This window comes from Theropithecus gelada, chromosome 20 (assembly GCF_003255815.1).
Source record: "Theropithecus gelada isolate Dixy chromosome 20, Tgel_1.0, whole genome shotgun sequence".
Lineage (NCBI taxonomy): Eukaryota > Metazoa > Chordata > Mammalia > Primates > Cercopithecidae > Theropithecus > Theropithecus gelada.
The window spans coordinates 14,607,164-14,625,013 of NC_037688.1; the positions used below are offsets into that span (position 1 = coordinate 14,607,164).

The 17,850-nt window shown below is 49.1% G+C and overlaps 2 protein-coding genes and 1 pseudogene across 2 annotated transcripts; all 3 read left to right on the forward strand.

The window, feature by feature from the left end:
- The first annotated feature begins 3,540 nt into the window (after nucleotides 1-3,540).
- Nucleotides 3,541-4,801, forward strand: LOC112614638 (metallothionein-1-like). The gene is made up of 3 exons (XM_025371349.1): nucleotides 3,541-3,568; nucleotides 4,116-4,181; nucleotides 4,710-4,801. Exons 1-3 carry the CDS (start codon nucleotides 3,541-3,543, stop codon nucleotides 4,799-4,801), a joined length of 186 nt encoding a protein of 61 aa, XP_025227134.1.
- Nucleotides 4,802-9,494: 4,693 nt separating this feature from the next.
- Nucleotides 9,495-11,202, forward strand: LOC112614631 (metallothionein-1X). The gene is made up of 3 exons (XM_025371340.1): nucleotides 9,495-9,585; nucleotides 10,185-10,250; nucleotides 10,965-11,202. Exons 1-3 carry the CDS (start codon nucleotides 9,558-9,560, stop codon nucleotides 11,054-11,056), a joined length of 186 nt encoding a protein of 61 aa, XP_025227125.1. The 5' UTR covers nucleotides 9,495-9,557; the 3' UTR covers nucleotides 11,057-11,202.
- A 2,628-nt stretch (nucleotides 11,203-13,830) lies between these two features.
- LOC112614719 lies at nucleotides 13,831-14,864 on the forward strand (annotated as a pseudogene).
- Nucleotides 14,865-17,850: the final 2,986 nt, after the last annotated feature.

Sequence of the window (17,850 nt, forward strand, 5' to 3'; positions counted from 1 at the left end):
TCAAACCAGCATGCTCCTGGCAAGACACTGTGATTGTGGGTTGCAGATGAAGTTATTTTGGAATTTTGCTTTTGATTTCATCATCTCCACAATTGCTAATACTTTATTTACTGAAGTTCTCAGAACACAGCTATGGCAGATTGTGCAACTGGCTGAGTGTGGTGATGTTCCTCAGGAAGGAAAGAGTCCTGGATGTCTTGTTGATGACAAGTTAGTCCCTCCATTTGTCGGGGGGATGCTATTTGATGTTCGATCCCTAAGGAGGAAGGTGAGTCTCCTTGCCTAGAAGTCAGGACCACACTTACCTGCTGCTTTCCTGTGAAGCGATTTCAGGAGGCAGCCAACACCTAGGGCATAGTTTTAGTTGCCAGGCAGTCCTAGTTCACAGCCCACTCCACCGCTTACTAGCTGTGTGATTTGGGCAAGTCACCCAAACTCTCTGAGCATCTAGTGCCTCATTTGTAGAAAGGAGATTATTCTCAATGCAGGGATTAAATGAGAGAGTGGGCCGGGCACAGTGGCTCATCATGCCTGTAATACCAGCCCTTTGGGAGGCAGAGGTGGGAAGGTTGTTTGAGCCCAGGAGTTTGAGACCAGCCTGGGCAACATGGAGAAACCCCATCTCTACAAAAATTACAAAAATTAGATGGCGTGATGCCATACACCTGTGGTTCCAGCTACTCTGGAGGCTGAGTAGGGAAGATCACTTGAGCTCAGCATGTAGAAGTTGCAGTGAGCCAAGATCACGCCACTGTATTCCAGGTTGGGCAACAGAACAAGACCCTATCTCAAAACATAACAAAACAAAAAACATAAACAAAGCAAAACAAAAAACAGAAACATAGAGAATGAGTGGCCTGGCAACTGCCTAGGTTTTAATAAGCAATAGTGATTATGATCATTCTCTCTGCACTGATTTTCTTGGAAAAAGATATCATTAAATCCTAACTTGCTCTTGAAGAAAGGCTCATTGGTTTGGAAGCATTGCTCTGGATGGGATGCTGTGGAGGTATTGCATCCCTGGCTGATCCAGTGCCAGGAGGAGTGTGGATGTCCTCCTGCAGAAAGTCCTCTGTGATAAGACACTGCCCCAACATTTGAACACACATAAAATCCGTTCCCATTCTTCATGTTATTTGACTTTCATGCAACTTGTTGAATGAAAGTCACAAGCTTCAGGACAGGGACAAAAAATATTCAGGGGCTGGCGTGCTTGAGTCATCTTTCAGAGGAATTAAATAACCTGCCCAATGCCACACAGCTGAGAAGGAAAGGGATGAATGAACCTATGGTACAGCTGGCCTCTGGCCCTGCCCACAGCTGGCAGATCATGCCATCCCTGGATGCCAAACCCTGTCCATCTCAGTTCAAAGTTATAAGGGACGTTGGAGATGAACAAATTTTGCTCTTGGCTTGACAGATAGCAACTGAAGCCCAGAGAGGTCACGGCTATGCACAGGGATCTGATTGCTAACTCAACGTGCTTCCACTGCTGCCTCCAGCCAGACATTCGGCGTCCTCATCTTTGGGTTGACTTGGTGGCATAGAGCACGGGGTAAGGACATGATGCTGCAGTCAGACTGTATGAGTATGTATCCCACCTCTGCCACTATGTGTGTGACACAACCTCTGTGTCTCAGTCTCATCAGCTGGAGTATAATAATATCTGGTTTGTAAAATTGAAAGTTTTGATTAATGTAAGGAACTTAAAATGGCACCTGGCCAGGGGTGAGTCATCTATAGCATTAACTGCTCCTTTTTTTTTTTTTTTCCTCATTACATATAGCATGGGGGATATTTATTTACTCACAGACAAAACAGCCAGGCCAGATATGCTCATTTGTGTATCCTGTTATTCTCATCTACTACGTGAACATGTGTCCTGTGATCAAAAGGGACATTTGCTCTTCCCATATAATATTAATCAACTCTAGGGACATAGAGATATAAGCAAGATTTTATGCCTCATGTCAGATAAAAAGAATCTCATTTCTGCACTCACAGTACTATATTTTACTTAACATATAACATGGAAGTGATTGATATTTTCTTAAATATTATTTTTTATTTAAAGCAAACAGTTTTCCACCAGTGAAAATGAAAATCAGTTTTATTCCACACACAGAAGATAGTCAGAAAACGCCGAGCACTGTGGCTCACCCCTGTAATCCCACCACTTTGGGAGGCCGAGGAGGCCAGATTACCTGCGGTCAGGAGTTCGAGACCAGCCTGGCCAACATGGTGAAACCCGGTCTCTACTAAAAATACAAAAATTACTGGGCATGGTGGCACACGCCTGTAATCCCAGCTACTCTGGAGGCTTAGGTAGTAGAATTGCTTGAGCCCTGGGGACAGAGGTAGCAGTGAGCCGAGATCATGCCACTGCACTCCATCCTGGCCGACAGAGGGAGATTCCTTCTCAAAAAATAAATAAATAAATAAATCTGTCAATAGAGAAGTGCTGACAACAGACTTGGGCCCAAGGAAGGCTTGATCTTGGACATCGTCTCTTAAGAGGCTGGCTAGATTCAAATCAGTGACAAGTTTTCAGCTCTGCAATGTTGAGCAAGTTACTTAAACTTTTTGTTACAGTTGTCAGATTAGTAAAACGGGTTCATAAATAGTATTTCCCATTAGGATTGTTGGGAGTGTTCAAACAATGAATGATTTAAAGAGGTCTGTCTCATTCTAAATGTTACACGATAAGAACATTGAAGAGAAATATCCACTTCTGTCCTTGATTGAAAGCAGGGTCTGCATGTCACCCAAAGTCATCCTCTTTGGAGGACATCCCTCATTTTTAAAACTGCCATCCTGCAGTGGGGTGGCCGGTAGGCCTGGGGTAGTCCCAGAGAACTATATGAAAAAGAGGACACTGACAAGTGTGCCCGCCATCACCTCAGAGGAGGAGCATGGAGGGAAGAGAGAGAGGCCGACCCGTGGTCGCCATGTTCTGTATACAGAGGCAACGAGTTTGAGGGTCCTAGGTAGGAAGAGGTACAGGCAATGCAGGGGGAGGGCGAGGGAAAAGCAAAAGTCACCTCCACTGCCGTTCATCTGCGCAAGGCTCACTCGCTCTGCTCCCCGCTCCAGCCAGTGAAGAAGGTGAGCACGAGGATGGAGCTGTGCACGGACCCGGGAGAGTCGAAGCTGATGGTGACGGTGCAGGGCGAGAGGAGAGAAGGGGTTGGGGAAAGCGCGACCACCTAGGAATGGGAAATGGCCCTCAGGGTGGCAGGGACGGAGTACTTCTGGCAGCACAGCCCCTCCCGTGCGAGCGGGCGCCAAAGGGGCGGACCCAGGGAGACCACCAAGCTGCACTCAGGGGACTGTGCGCCCGAACCCCCTACTGCGTACCGCCCACACCAAGACCGCGGGCCCCGCGGATTCCGCGTGGGGATGGGGGAGGGGGTGCTCTGCACCCGGCCCCCTCCTCTAACTATAATTGAACTCCAGGTTCCTAGAATCCACCACGCCTCCCACCTGCCCCACTGCTTCTTCGCCTCTCCCTTAGGAACTCCAGCTTCACCTCGCCTCGTCATGGACCCCAACTGCTCCTGCTCCACTGGTAAGAGATACCTGGTTTCGAGGCCTTAGGATCTCCATTTTCATTCCAGAGGATAGAATGTCCCCAGGGCAGGAGGGAGGTGCATTTTGAGCTCTTCCTAAAGTGAACTCCTTTACTTTGCACTTCTCGTGCTTTTTCCCCGTCAAGGGCCTTCATCACCACTTAGAACGCTGCCATCTTCCCAGAGCCTCCCATTTCTGAGAAGACTGAGGCTCAAAACTACCAGGTCACCCAGATAGCCAGTGGGGTCCTGGGCTGGGACCCAGTGCTCTGTCCAGCATTAGAGCTGCCTGAGGTGGATGGGAGGCAGGAAGCATTGCCTCTAAGGGATTCCTGACAGAAGGCCTTGTGGAGTAAAATTAGGAGGGCGCCTGCCCTGTGTGGAGGCCTGTGAGAGCCTGTGTGGAGAAAAGATGCGGCTGGGCTTCCGTGTGCCTGAGCAGAACAAGGTACCAGGTTTCCCGTGCACTGAGCAGGAGGATGCTGAAGGCCTGCTCCTAACCCTGCACCACACTCACTGCTCACTGCCTTTTTCTCTACCTTGCAGGTGGGTCCTGCACCTGTGCCGGCTCCTGCAAATGCAAAGAGCGCACATTCACCTCCTGCAAGAAGAGTGAGTGCGGGGCCTTCCCTAAGAATCTCAGGGCTGGGCTGAGTGAGAGGAGGGATCTCAGATTGTGCAGGCAGGAGCAGGCTCATCACTAGCTTCCCACATCCCCTGAAACGGATTCAGGATCAGAGCTGGAGGAACATTAGAGATGGTTGATTCCCAACCAATTTTCATTCTTAACAATGGGGAAACTGAGGTCACAAGAGGCACCAGCCGGCCAACCATAGACCTGATTCTTGAAGACTTTCCTCACTGAAGTGTATGGTCCTGGAGAATTGTCCTTCCTTTGTCCGCACAGTCCCAGTCACTGCCTGTCCAGTCTTCTGCCCTGTCCTGGCTCAGTGGGGCTGAGCAAGTTTTTCATAGGAAGGCTCTCACTGCAAAGATCCACCATTGTCTCCTGACAGAGCGCACCATCCCGAACTAAGGCTCCTCCGGGTCTCGGTGCGAGCTTGAGCCAGGCCCGCTGTTGGGGCAGAGAGGTGCCTGTTCAAGTCAGCTGTGACCTGTCCCTCTCCCCTTGTTGCCCAGGCTGCTGCTCCTGCTGCCCCGTGGGCTGTGCTAAGTGTGCCCAGGGATGTGTCTGTAAAGGGACATCTGACAGGTGCAGCTGCTGCACCTGATGTAGGGAAAGCTCTGTTCCCAGAAGTAGAAAGTGTACGAACCCTTAATTGTTTTCCATACAGCACTGACCCATTAGTACATTTGGTTTTTCAAAAATAAAATAATAATAAAAGTTGACTTTATTCAGGCTTGGTTTTATTTTGTGTGCCTTGGACAAAAGTGACCTGATACCCGACAGAGCTGGGATGAGGGACTGCACTGAGAGTCCAGTCACGTGCATACTGGTACCAGGTCCTATCACCTTACACACTGAGTGCCTTAAGGCAAATCACATTACCTGTCTCAGCTAAAAAATGTAAAAGCATTATACATGTAGGCCGGGCATTGGTGTTCACACCTGTCATCCCAGCACTTTGGGAGGCCGAAATGGGCAGATCTCAAGAGGTCAGAAGTTCAAGACCAGCCTGGCCAATGTGATGAACCCCCCCATCTCTACTAAAAATACAAAAATTAGCCACGAGTGGTGTCAGGTGCCTGTAATCCCAGCTATTTGGGAGGCTGAAGCAGGAGAATCACTTGAACCTGGGAAGCGGTGGTTGCAATGAGCTGAGATTGCGTCACTGCACTCCTGCCTGGGTGACAAGAGGGAAACTCCATCTCAAAAAAAAAAAAAAAGCAGTATACATGTAAGAGATATAATGGTATGGGCATCTGCAACAGACCTAAGCTTTGGGAAAATGAACTAAAATGAATTAGTATGAAATATAAAAACAAAATCTACTTTTTTATATTCAACAGGAAAATTATTAATAAATATAAATATATGAAAATAAAATAATACATATGAAAAACAAAATATATGACTATATTTAAATAAATATATAAAAAACAAAAATAAAAATGTACGAACATTGCATATTTCTCCTAGGGTGTGTATTTCACACTGGGAATGGCGTGTAGACTGACCCTCGTGCGTGGATCACACGCCTTCAGCAGTGCTGGCCTGGACATGGCCCGAAAGGAACTATCCGTCCTGAACTGCCCCATGTCACTCATGGAACTCTCGCTACCCCTGAGAGCTCCTTGTTCTGACTCGGCTCTGAATCTTTGGAAGTTTCTCCCAAGGTCAGGCTGCAGTCTCCTCCTTCAAACTCCAGCCCTTGGTTACTCCAGGCCAGCACAGTGAATAGGGAGGTGGAGCGAAGTGTCCGGCATTGTCCTGGCAAGCTGACTAGAGATAGCAACTGGGGCTCCCAGGTGAAGTATTTGACTCGGCCTCTGCAGGGGTGATGGCATATTCTGTAGTTTGAAGGGGTGTGGTGTGCACTGAGAAGGATGAGGACTGATCATTGCTACCGAGAGCTGGTCCCTCCGGCTATCTGCTCAGGGAATTGTTATTTGTGGTTCAATCACAGGGAAGATGAGACAGGTGGCCCAGGAGTCAAGCCCTAGATGGGCTGCAGGTGCTCTTTGTGAAGAGGGAATTTCAGAAGGGAGCCTGGGCCAAGTGCAGGCTTTGGTGTCACACAGCTGGGTTCACAGCCCACTTCACTCCTTACGAGCTGTGTGGCCTGCACAAGTCGCTTAACCTCTCTGAGCCTCCATTTCCTCATCTGTATACAGCAGATTATATTTCCATGTAGGGATTAAACGGGACAGTGGCCTGGTACTAGTGGCCTAGGGCTTACTGAACAGTGTTATTATAATCATTTCTCCATGTGGACTTTCTAGACAGACAATCCTGTTAGCTCCCATCAAGCTCCTTGGAAAAGGCCCATCTGCCTGCAGGTATTAAGTGGACTGGAAGTTGGAGATGGGTTTGGAGTCTTGCTGTTCTGGTCTCAAGGCCATTTGGATGACCTCCTGCACCAGCTCTCTGGGATAAGAGACTGCTCCAGCATTCAGAGAACAAGCCTTTTCCACCTTTCAAGTCATTTGATCTTCACACAAACCAGGGACACAGTGAATGCGCAGGGTTTGGTGAGATGGTGCTGTCTTCTAGAGGAGTTGTACTGTCTTCTAGAGGAGTTAAGCAATCTTCCCAAGGTCACACAGTTCAGAAGTAAAGGCATGAATGAATCTATGCTGTGGGTGTCCTCATGCCCTCGCCGTAGTGGAAGATCATGTTGTCCATGGATGCTAAGCCCAGCCCCTCACATTCCAGAGCTGGAAGGGCCCATGGTTAGTTAGCCCAATTGTGCCCCTGACTTGATAGCTGGGGAACTGAAGCCCAGAGAGAACATACAGCTATGCAGAGGCTCTGATTGCCAGCTAAGCACTCTTCCCCCTGTGCCTCTGTGACAGAGTTAGTGTTCTCATGTGTCACATGGCAGGGTGACATAGGGTTGTGGTTGAGGGAATTATCCTATGGTCAGCCTGTATGAGTGCCAATCCCAGATGTATTATCATGTATACTTGGGTGACACAACCCCTCTGTGGCTCAGTTTCCTGCACTGTAAAAGGGGCAGAATATAATAATACATCACGTGCTGTATAAGCACGTTTTAGTTATAGATGCACTACGTATAGGAAGGTGGTCCTATGAGGTTATAAGGTAATTATACTGTATCTCTCTATGTTTAGCTATGTCTAGATACACAAATACCACTGTGTTATAATTGCCTTCAGTAGTCAGCAGAGTAGCATGCTGTATAGGTTTGAAGCTTAGGAGCAATAAGCCATATCACATAGCCTAGGTCTGTGGTAGGCCATAATATCTAGGTTTGTTATTATACACTTTACACTGTTTGCACAACCATGAAATCACCTAACAATGCATTTCTCAGAATGTATTCCCATCACTAAGCAGCATATGACTGTAATGGGGTCTGACTTGTAGAAATACAGGATTTAATAGGTATAAAGAAATTAGAATGGTGCCTTGCACATGGCAAATGATCTATAATATTAACTATTATTTTGTTATTTTTATTCATGGTTGGTATGGCCTAACTGCTTGTGTGCCTCCAGTATTCATATGTGCAAATCTAATTTTCAGTGTGTTGGTATTGAGGTGGTGCATTTGGGAGGTGACTGAAATAAGAGGACCTAGTGTTTATGAATGGGATTAATAAGAAAGGCCTGAGGGAGCTTGTTTAACCCTTTCCACCATGTGAGGTCCCCAGCAAGAAAGAGACATCCATGAGGAACGGGGCCCTCACAAGACTCCAAATATGCTGGTGCCTTGACCTTGGACTTCCATGCCTCCAGAACTGAGAGAAATATATTTCTGCTGTTTTAAGCTACCCAGTCTAAGGTATCTGGTTATGACAGCCCAAACATCTCAAATAATGGCATAGTTGACATTTTTACTCCAGACAGAAGAGCCAGGCCTGGTGTTCCTGTGTGTCCTCTGTCTTTCTCATCAGCCACATGAGCATTGACCTGTGGTCCGGACAGGGTCCTGCACTCTTCCCACAAAATAGGGATTCACGCCAGCAATATAAAGCCATGAGCAAGACAGTCCCTGTCCCCATGACAGAAACGGAAGAATGCCTGCCAGTTCTGCTACCACCTGCACCAGTATGTGAGTTAACTTTTTCTTTCAAATGATTCCTATTTGCTTAGAGATATTTAGATGAAAAGCAAACTCCTTACCACTACTGAAAAAAGAATTAGTTTAACTTCCAGACGTAGAAGGTTGCCATCAAATTATGCTTATTCATATTCCCTCTGCATCTCTGTTTTGCTTCCAGGACTGACCTTAATGCTTGGTTTTGTTTAAAGGTTTCAAACAGTAGAGAGATAAATATACCTAGGCCAAAGGGAAGCTTCATTATTGCCCTGTCTCCCTGGGGACGCTGACCGGATTCAGACCTAGCAGTGCCACTTCGCAGCCCTCTGACCCTGGGCTGGTGGCTCGAGCTCCTTGTATTGTCGTTGTTCAGATTAGGAATATGGGTTCATAAATAGAACGCATATCCCTTTAGGGTTGCTGTGAAGGTTCAAAGATGCAAAGTGACTAAACAGGGCCTAACACAGATTAATGTTATGTAGAGTAATAGGAATATGGAAGGAAAAATAACCATGTTTCTTGCATTTAAATTTAACCCAGAACCCGCATATCACCTAAAATGATCCCTTTTCTGGGGGCATCCCACATTTTCCACACTGTCATCCTGTAGTGGGGTGCCCGGCTAGGCTGTGGGGAGACCTGGAGAGTTTTATGCAAAGGAGGACCCGGGCAAATATGCCCATTCAGCCTCTCAAGAGTGGAGAATGGAAGCACGGGGGCAGAGCCCTGAGTCTGTTCTGTCCCTAAACATAAGAGAAACGTGACCAACAGACCGAGGTGGGGACGGGGACAGGGACCGGCAATGCAGGAAATCCGAGTGTCACATCCTCGGCCTCTCATTTGCACACTGCTCCCTCGCTATGCTCCCCTCTCCTGCCGATCCAGGGACGTGATCCAGGGGCTCTGGGAAATGCAAAGCTACACACAGTGGAGCGGGGGCTGGGGGTGTGTAGACGGCTGGGATTCCAAGTTTCCTGGCACTTCTAGGAAAGGGAGAAGCAGGCAATGCCAGGGAAATTGGGAAGGGCAGGCAGGACGCCAGGGACGCCACGTACCGCCAAATTCACAGTAAGCTGGGTCAAAAGTTCGGCTCTGGGCTCACGGGGTGGTGCACCCGGCCCAGGATTGCTGGCGGTGCAGACTCAGCGGGGGCGGATGCAAGGACGGGGCGGGGCCTCTGCGCCCGGCCCGCTTCCCGTGCTATAAAGGGAGCCGCCGGTCCCTGGGTTCCACACCCCTTTCGTCTGTCCCGCTGCGTGTTTGCCTCTTCATTGGGAACTCCTGCTTCTCTTTGCCTCGAAATGGACCCCAACTGCTCCTGCTTGCCTGGTAAGGGACACCTGGCTCCACGCCTTGGGATGCGCGTTTCCCAGCCACAGTACAGACTATTCCTGGGTTTGAAGAAGTCGCATTTTAAGTTCTGAGCTGAAGGGGCTCCTTTATTTCGTTAGGTGCTTTCTTCCCGATCACGTCTCTGAGACCACTTCCCTCCTCCCTGCGCCTCTAAGTCAGAGTTGAAGGTACTGAGGCCCAAGGTTGTCCTGCTCCATGTCACCCAGTTGGTCAGGGCGCTGCTGGCTGAGCCCCAATGCCCTGACCAGGCTCTGAGCAGCCAGAGTGGATGGGAACGCGGGGGACTGTTGCCTCTTCGGAGTTCAGAACAGAAGGTTCTGGCCTCCCCGCTTCTTAGGGTTCCCGGGCTGTGTCTGGAGCCTGGGACCTTGCTTGTGGGGTAAAAGCAAGAGGACACTTGCCCTTCCCAGAATGAAGGGAGAGGAGATGGGGTTCTCGCCGTCTCCTCCGAGTGGGAAAGGAGCTCTGAGGGCTGGTCCTGCAGCACAGAGGAGCGGGGACTGAAGCGTTATTGACCAGCTGCTGTACCTTCCGCATCTCACTCACCGCTCAATGCCTTTTTCTCTTCCTTGCAGATGGTTCCTGTGCCTGTGCCAGCTCCTGCAAATGCAAAGAGTGCAAATGCACCTCCTGCAAGAAGAGTGAGTGCGGGGCCTTCCCTGGGAATCTGGGGGATGGGCCAAGTTAGAGCAGGGAACCCAGAGTTCTGCAGGCAGGGACAGGCCTATGACCAGCTTCCCCAAACCCCTCCCTCAATACCTGATTCAGAATCAGACCTCAAAGTGCCTTAAAAATGGGTGAATCCCAGTCTCTTATTACCTAACTAGAAACCAAGGCCCAGAGAGGTTACCAGGTAGTGTTGGGAACAAAGCTGGAATGTGAATCTAGGTCTCCTGCCTCCTGATGCAGCCTTCTTAACCTTTCTGGGTCCTGAAGCACTTAAGGCCCTGGATCTTGGAGACCCCGGGTGATTTGGAACCTGATGATCCAGCCCTTTCCTGCAGAGGCAGCCCAGAGCTTCCCTGGCCTTCCCCAGAACTGCTGTGTCAAGGGTTTGCCCCCTGTCTGATTATGAAGATTTTCTTCATTTAAGTGTAGGTTTTGAGGAACTGGCCTCCTTTTGTTCCCATACCTGTCCAGTCTTCTGTCCTGTCCCGGACTCAGGTGGGGCTGGGCAGCTTTTTCACATAAAACCCTTATCCCAAAGATCCACCAGTTCTCTCCTGACAAAGCCATGCCATCCTGAAATGATGGTCCTCTGGGGCTGGAGGCAGGGCTTGAGCCAGGCCTCTGTTGGGGCAGGGAGGTGCCTGATTGAATCTGCTCTGACCTCTCACTCTCCCCTTCTTCCCCAGGCTGCTGCTCCTGCTGCCCTGTGGGCTGTGCCAAGTGTGCCCAGGGCTGCATCTGCAAAGGGACATCGGACAAGTGCAGCTGCTGTGCCTGATGCTAGGACAGCCCTGCTCTCAGATGTAAATAGAGCAACCTGTATAAACCTGGATTTTTTTTTTTTTTTTGGTACATCCCTGACCCGTTTGCTACATCTTTTTTTCTATGAAATATGTGAATGGCAATAAATTCATCTAGACGATTCTGGCTCTGGGCGCCTCATTTGTCGTTGGGTATATGGCACTTGGTTCCAGTTGGGTTGTAGGAAACCCAGATTGTGGGGCATTTCAGACAGGGGACCATGGCAGTGGGGGTCTGTGTGCAAGGTTCCTGCAGTCCTGCCTGGCCTTGGCTCTCCTTTGTGAACTGTGGTAAACTAGGGGGTTTATTCTACCACCCTCTAGCAACAGCTAACAGGTAGTAGCTACCCTTTTTGTGTAGCTGTGACACAGCCTATACTCACCGGCCACCTATGGTGCACCTACTGCATACACAGTGAGGCATGGGGTTCTCAGTAGTGAGGGGAACAGGGAGCTTATGGACTGCTGGGGAGAGAGAGAATGATAGAATAAGGAATCTTGTAAAGGAGAAGGTGCTGTGACTGAATGCACTTGGGGTGAGCCTGAATGAAGAACTCTTTCCACTGGGATCTGAGTGCTGCATTCCTGCAGAGGGCACAGCTCCAGCAAAGGTCCAGAAGTGGGGAAGAGCCTGGCACTCAGAAGGCGGGTGTGTGATTGTGCGAGGGAAGAAGCCCATGTTCCCTTTGGAGAGGGGAGGGCAGAGGCCACATGCCTCATTAATCTGAAGGATGGCCTCACTCAGCACAGCTGAACCACTTGGAGAGGCTAGAAAAGTGCTCAAGCTGGTATTCCACTTCCTCCACCCCTGCAGTCCCATTTCTGATTTGTTTAGGGCTAAGCAGGCCCAGGGAACCTACCTTTTACTTTTTAGTAAGTACCTAGGGTTGCAACCCACTGAAGCAGTCACACGGAATTATTTGGTGAAATAAAATGGCCTCTGCCAGTTCCTCTCTGGTCTCAGGACCAGGAGGTATTTTCCATCCCAGCTGGTATTTGGAGCAACTCTCCAACATGTGGCTGCCTGTCCTGGTGGCTGAGGGAACCTGGAGGTGCCCAGCTTCTGGCTGGCTGTGGAGGGAAAGGCTGGCAAGCCTCACCAAGCAGTGTGGCAAGTGTCTTCATGGAGACCAAACCAAGCTCAGAGGGCAGATCTGAGCCTCCTTGAGGGCTCATGCTAGGGAAACACCACCTCACTGAGGTTGGGCTGGTGTCTGAGGTGCCATTCTCTGGGGAGAGAATCTGGCAGGGACCTCATAAGGCATGGGCAGGAATGTGATGTGGGCACCGCCCTGTTTGAGTTTTGGTCCAGAAGCCCCGGTGCCAGAGTCACAAATGCACCCAGCCGTCGCTCTTTCATAACTCTGTTTTGGGAAATTGCAGCTGCCAAACCTCTCAAGGGATAGGTACAAAGTGTTTTTGCCAGGTCCGACAAACATGATCATTCAACTCACGACTTCTTTTCCAAGTCATGTGTGAAGTGGCATCCTGTTCCATCCATCACCCCCAGTCCTGAGCCCCATCTTCCTTGGGGCTGGGCGGGGCATGATTATTGTGGATGTCTGTTGGAAAGATTAATTTACAGTCATTCGCATTTTTTTTGATGTGGCTCTTATTGGAATGCCTTGTTTAATTTCCAGAAGCTTCGGTGTCAAGCACACCATCATGAAACAGCCTGGTAAAGCAGTGAAGTGCGTCAGCTCTGGAGCCAGGCTGCCTGGCTAGACCCACAGCTCCATTAGTTGGGAGAATTACGTCGTCTCTCTGTGCCTCACATTTCTTAACTGCAACGTGGGGACAATAATAGGACCTACCCCATAGGGTTGTGGTGAGGTTGAATGTGGCTAGCACTGTCCCTGGAGCATATCAAGTCCTCAGTAAGTGTGGGCCAGGTTTGGTGTCTGACAATCAGTAGGCGATCCATAATTGTTATCTATGTAATTTGATGAGCACTTATGGGACCCCCTTCAGTATGTAAACCATTGTACTGCCCACAGAAAGGTAAGATAATATATAAATAAGACTCAATTCCCTCGCTGGAGATCTTATTTAAGTCTCTGTTGAATTCAGGGAGCAATTATTTACCACTGCAAGATGCAGCTGCTGGGCTGGGACAGAAAGCCACATGGGGGCTAAAGATTTCTATCTCCAGGAGAAGGACCCATTTCATGCTGACTCTGGGATAGGCTGGGCGTGAGACAGGCTAAGACAGAGGTATGGATGCTTTGGGAGAAGAATGTGATTTAGCCGGGCCAGGGGAGTAGGAGGAAAACATTCACTTGCCTGGGCGCAGTGGCTCATGCCTGTAATCACAACATTTTGTGAGGCAGAGGAGGGCAGATCGCTTGAGCCCAGGAGTTTGAGACCAGCCTGGGCAACATGGCAAAACAACGTCTCTACAAAAATAAAAAAAGAATAAATTAGCCGGGCACGGTGGCATGCACCTCTAGCCCCAGCTATTCAGAAGGCTGAGGTGGGTCGATCACTTGAGTCTAGAAGGTCGAAGGTACAGGGAGCTGCGATCGTGCCACTGCACTCCATCCAGGGTGGCAGAGCAAGACCCTGTCTCAAAAGAAAAAAAGCCAGATTATTTGGTAGACATGGGGGTCTCACCACGTTTCCCAGGCTGGTCTCAAACTCCCAGACTCAAGCGATCCACCCGCCTGGGCTTCCCAAAGTGCTGGAATTACAGGCGTGAGTCACTGCGCCTGGCTTAATTTTTTAAAAAACTTATCATCATCCACCTCAAACAAATAAACAATTCACAGCTCCACAAAAGCTAGATGCAAAATACCAGTCTTTCCCTTGCCGACCATTTTGCCTCCCCTTAATAAGTTGTGTCAGGAGACACAATTTGGTGGAACTGGTGTCAACAATGAGGTTTGACTCCTAATGGCAAGAAAATAGAAGTTTATCTGAGGCCAGGCATGGTGGCTAATGCCTGTAATCCCAGTGCTTTGGGAGGCTGAGGCTGAGGTCAGGAGCTCGAGACCAGCCTAGTCAACATGGTGAAACCCATCTCTACTAAAAATACAAAGAAACAAGAAACAAAAAACTAGCCAGGCATGGTGGTGTGCACCTGGAGTCCCAGCTACCCGGGAGGCCGATGCAGGAGGATCACTTGAACCCGGCAGAGGCTGCAGTGAGCCGAGATCATGCCACTGTACTCCAGCTTGGGCGACAGAGCAAGACTCCATCTAAAAAAAAAAAAAAAGTTTAAGTTTATCTGAGACTCCATAGACATGCTTACCCTGAACAACAGCAAGATAGTCCTGAAATGTCACAGGACACCAGATTACAGCCATGGTCGAGGAAACGCAAGGCAGCAACCGAGGGAGCAAGGCTTCAGAAAAGTCTTGAGATGGATGAGAAAGCAGAAGAGACTAATACATTTGAACATTTGAAGTGATAACTTCAGCTCAGGAAGCCATGTTGGCATCATGGGCAAGAATTGCTGTGAGAGCTGTTCAGCCTAAGGCTGTGAATTCATGTTCTATTTCAGCTTCTGTTGAGGCCTTTTTGATGTAAGCCTCTGGTGTTGGGTGTCGTGTGGTCCATGGCAGACTTATCTCGGCAGACACAAAGGGTTGGGTACACCTGCAGTTTCATGCAGGTCAGGCCTGGGTGCCTACCACCGATAGGAGGATGATTTGTCTCTTCTTGTTACCTGCCTGCATTTTCCCATCCCTATGCGTAGAAGATAATATGTTATGTGCTGACTGTGCTAAGAGGAATAAGATAACGAAAAGATGAATGACAATGGAGAAGCAGCAGCAACCTGTTTGAATACTATGTACTAGAGAAGGAGAGATATACTTTCACAACATGCAACATACTATGAAGTAATGGAAGCAAAGACAAGTTGAATGAATCCTTGTGATCTACAAAGCAAAATCATAGTGAGTAGGCCTCCACAGTAAAGATGGTTGACTAGTGACACAGCCTCATCTAAAGAGCTCCACAGAAAGTGAGTCTGAAAACCCATTAAAATAAAGTCACAGCAATGGGCCTTAATAAAAACAAAAACAGTCCGGGTGCGGTGGCTCAAGCCTGTAATCCCAGCACTTTGGGAGGCCAAGGTGGGTGGATCACCTGTGGTTAGGAGTTTGAGACCAGCCTGGCCAACATGGGCGAAACTCAGTCTCTGCTAAAAATACAAAAATTAGCAGGGCGTGGTGGCGCGAGTCTGTAATCCCAGCTACTCAGGAGGCTGAGGCAGAAGAATTGCTTGAACCCAGGAGGCGGAGGTTGCAGTGAGCCGGGATCGCACCATTGTACACTAGACTGGGCGGCAAGAGTGAGACTCTGTCTCAAACAAACAAACAAAACAAAACCCATTTACTCATTCATTCATTCATTCATTCACACGATCACATCTTGGCCACAGCAGATAGAGCTTTGATGGGTGGGCTGGACAAGCAGGAGGCTAACTCTTCTGGAGGGGACTGTCCCGACACTGCCCAATGTGGATGGTGAAGGCAAACTGAACCACTCAGATCCTCTCTTCTGAGAGACTAACAGGGCTGCCGGAGCTTGTGATATAACTGGAGCTGCATCATGAGAATACTAAAAAACCCACCCTGAATAGTAGCCATGAGGACAATTAAACCAAACCACATGCCTGCTTTTCCATGGGAACTGCTCTATATCTCAGTCCTCTAGGGACCCAGAGAGGCTGAACATCTGCTGACAGGGGTCCCAATGATACCCACCTCCCTTTGAATCCTGAAAACAAACTCTATCAGTCAGGGTTCCTTGGACGCAAGCAACAGAAATGGATTCTAGCTAAATTAGGCAAAACAAATTCATTGGAAGGATACTGGGGATCCATGGAGTCAACTAGAAGGATGGAGAACTAGGCTCAGAAAATGGGTGGTTGCTGTGAGTGGTCAGGTAGCAGGTCACGTCACAGGAGCAACCCGGCTGGGCTGCAGCAGTTTGCACAGCTATCACCACTGCTTCTGCTGTCCCCAAATGCCCCCACCACTGCCATTGGCCACCGGTACTGTGAATGAGTTCTAAACTATTCATTGAATTCTTTACCTCCAGCTTAGGATTCAAAGTCTCAGGAAGTCCACTGGCTGGCAGTGGGGAGGAGAATCTGGCCACCTTCAGGTTCCCTAGTGGGACATAGGACCCTGCACACCCTGAGACTCAGCCTGTGGAGTTTCTTCCTATACCAGGAAGAGTCTTTGCAGAAGATCAATGAGTCATTGGGGAGAATTTAATAAAGGAGTTGTTTACAAAGGAGCAGGAAGGATTAAAAGAAATGAACAAAAGATGCAAAGACTCCCAGGCCTGCAACACTGGGGAGCAATTGCCAGGCCCAGGCGTGGCTACCCCTGGAACCCAGAGAAAGTAGCTGCAGGAGAGGATGTCCCAATGGGAGCTGTGACTCTCAGGTTGCCACTCAACTTGGTGAAGAGGGAGTCCATTCGGTGACCTCCTCTCCATTCTGTGACCTCCTCTTCTCTCCCATCTCCTGCCAATGGGCTCATTGGCTGAACCCAAACAGATGCTAGCCCTACCGCTCCCTCCATCTCTCTGGGTGGTAGAAGGAGGGTGGAGAGTGGGTCTAGAAAATACTCAGCACACCGCAAATAGAGTATGTCCTGTCACTAAAGGCCCTGTGCATCTCTTCCTTACACCCTGGGAGAATGGAACTAATCTAAAGACAAATACAGCTTAAGGGGTTGGAGGGGGTCAGGGGTGATGGTGGAAGCAGGAGTCAGGGTGGGGTGGAGGTGGGGCAGGCATTTGAGGGCTCTCAGAATGCCTGTCTGCAGATGTGGCTGAGCAATTCTGCTCAGAGCCCTGTGAGGAGTGGAGGTGGGGGGAGAACATGAATCACACACCTGTGTGTTCCCATGGGATGCTTACCTGGCTCCATTTGTGGCATCACAATACCTACTAAACCACCTTTTTTTCCCCTTCTTTCCAGATTTCTTTTCTTTTTTCTTAATTTTAGGTTTGAGGGGTACATGTGAAGGTCTGTTACATAGGTAAACACGTGTCATGGGGGTTTGTTGTAAATATTATTTCATCACCCATGTATGAAGCTCAGTTTCCAATAGTTATATTTTTTGCTTCTCTCCCTCCTCCCCTCTCAAGTAGGTCCCAGTGTCTGTTGTTTCCTTCTTTGTGTTCATAAGTTCTTCTCATTTAGCTCCCACTTAGAAGTGAAAACATGCAGTATTTGGTTTTCTGTCCCTGCTTTAGTTTGCTAAGGATGATAGCCTCCAGCTCCATTCATGCTCCCGCAAAAGGCATGGTCTTGTTCTTTTTTATGGCTGCATAATATTCCCTGGTATATATGGACCACATTTTCTTCATCCAGTCTGACACTGATGGGCATTTAGGTTGATTCCATGTCTTTGCTATTGCAAATGGTGCTGCAAGAGCCACCTTTTCAGCGTAATACCTGGGGCCATCCCTGGCTGGCCGAAGCACCATATCCACCTCCTGCCCTGGGTAAAGCCGTGAAGTCAGCGAGGCTGGCCCTAGTTCCCCTCACCCTTATCAGCCATCCTTTCTGGCCCCCTCCACCCTCCACAGACAAAGATTATCCCTCCCTGCAGAAACCCACAACTCTTCTGTGCAGGGAGTAGGAGGCTAGGTTGGGATGGAAGGGTTGGCTGCTTTTCAGGGGTCAGAGCCCCTCCCTCCTCTGAGCCTCTGCCTCTGCTGGACAGACTTGGGATTCTTGAGTCCGCATGGGAGGAAGCAGAGACAAGGCTGGGAAGCTGTTGTTGTCACCCAGGCCTAGGTGATA

Coding starts and splice junctions, on each gene's coding strand:
- LOC112614638 (XM_025371349.1), top strand. CDS start 3,541: ATGGACCCCAACTGCTCCTGCTCCACTG. Junction 3,569..4,115: donor CAACTGCTCCTGCTCCACTG/GTAAGAGATACC, acceptor TCTACCTTGCAG/GTGGGTCCTGCACCTGTGCC. Junction 4,182..4,709: donor ATTCACCTCCTGCAAGAAGA/GTGAGTGCGGGG, acceptor CTTGTTGCCCAG/GCTGCTGCTCCTGCTGCCCC.
- LOC112614631 (XM_025371340.1), top strand. CDS start 9,558: ATGGACCCCAACTGCTCCTGCTTGCCTG. Junction 9,586..10,184: donor CAACTGCTCCTGCTTGCCTG/GTAAGGGACACC, acceptor TCTTCCTTGCAG/ATGGTTCCTGTGCCTGTGCC. Junction 10,251..10,964: donor ATGCACCTCCTGCAAGAAGA/GTGAGTGCGGGG, acceptor CTTCTTCCCCAG/GCTGCTGCTCCTGCTGCCCT.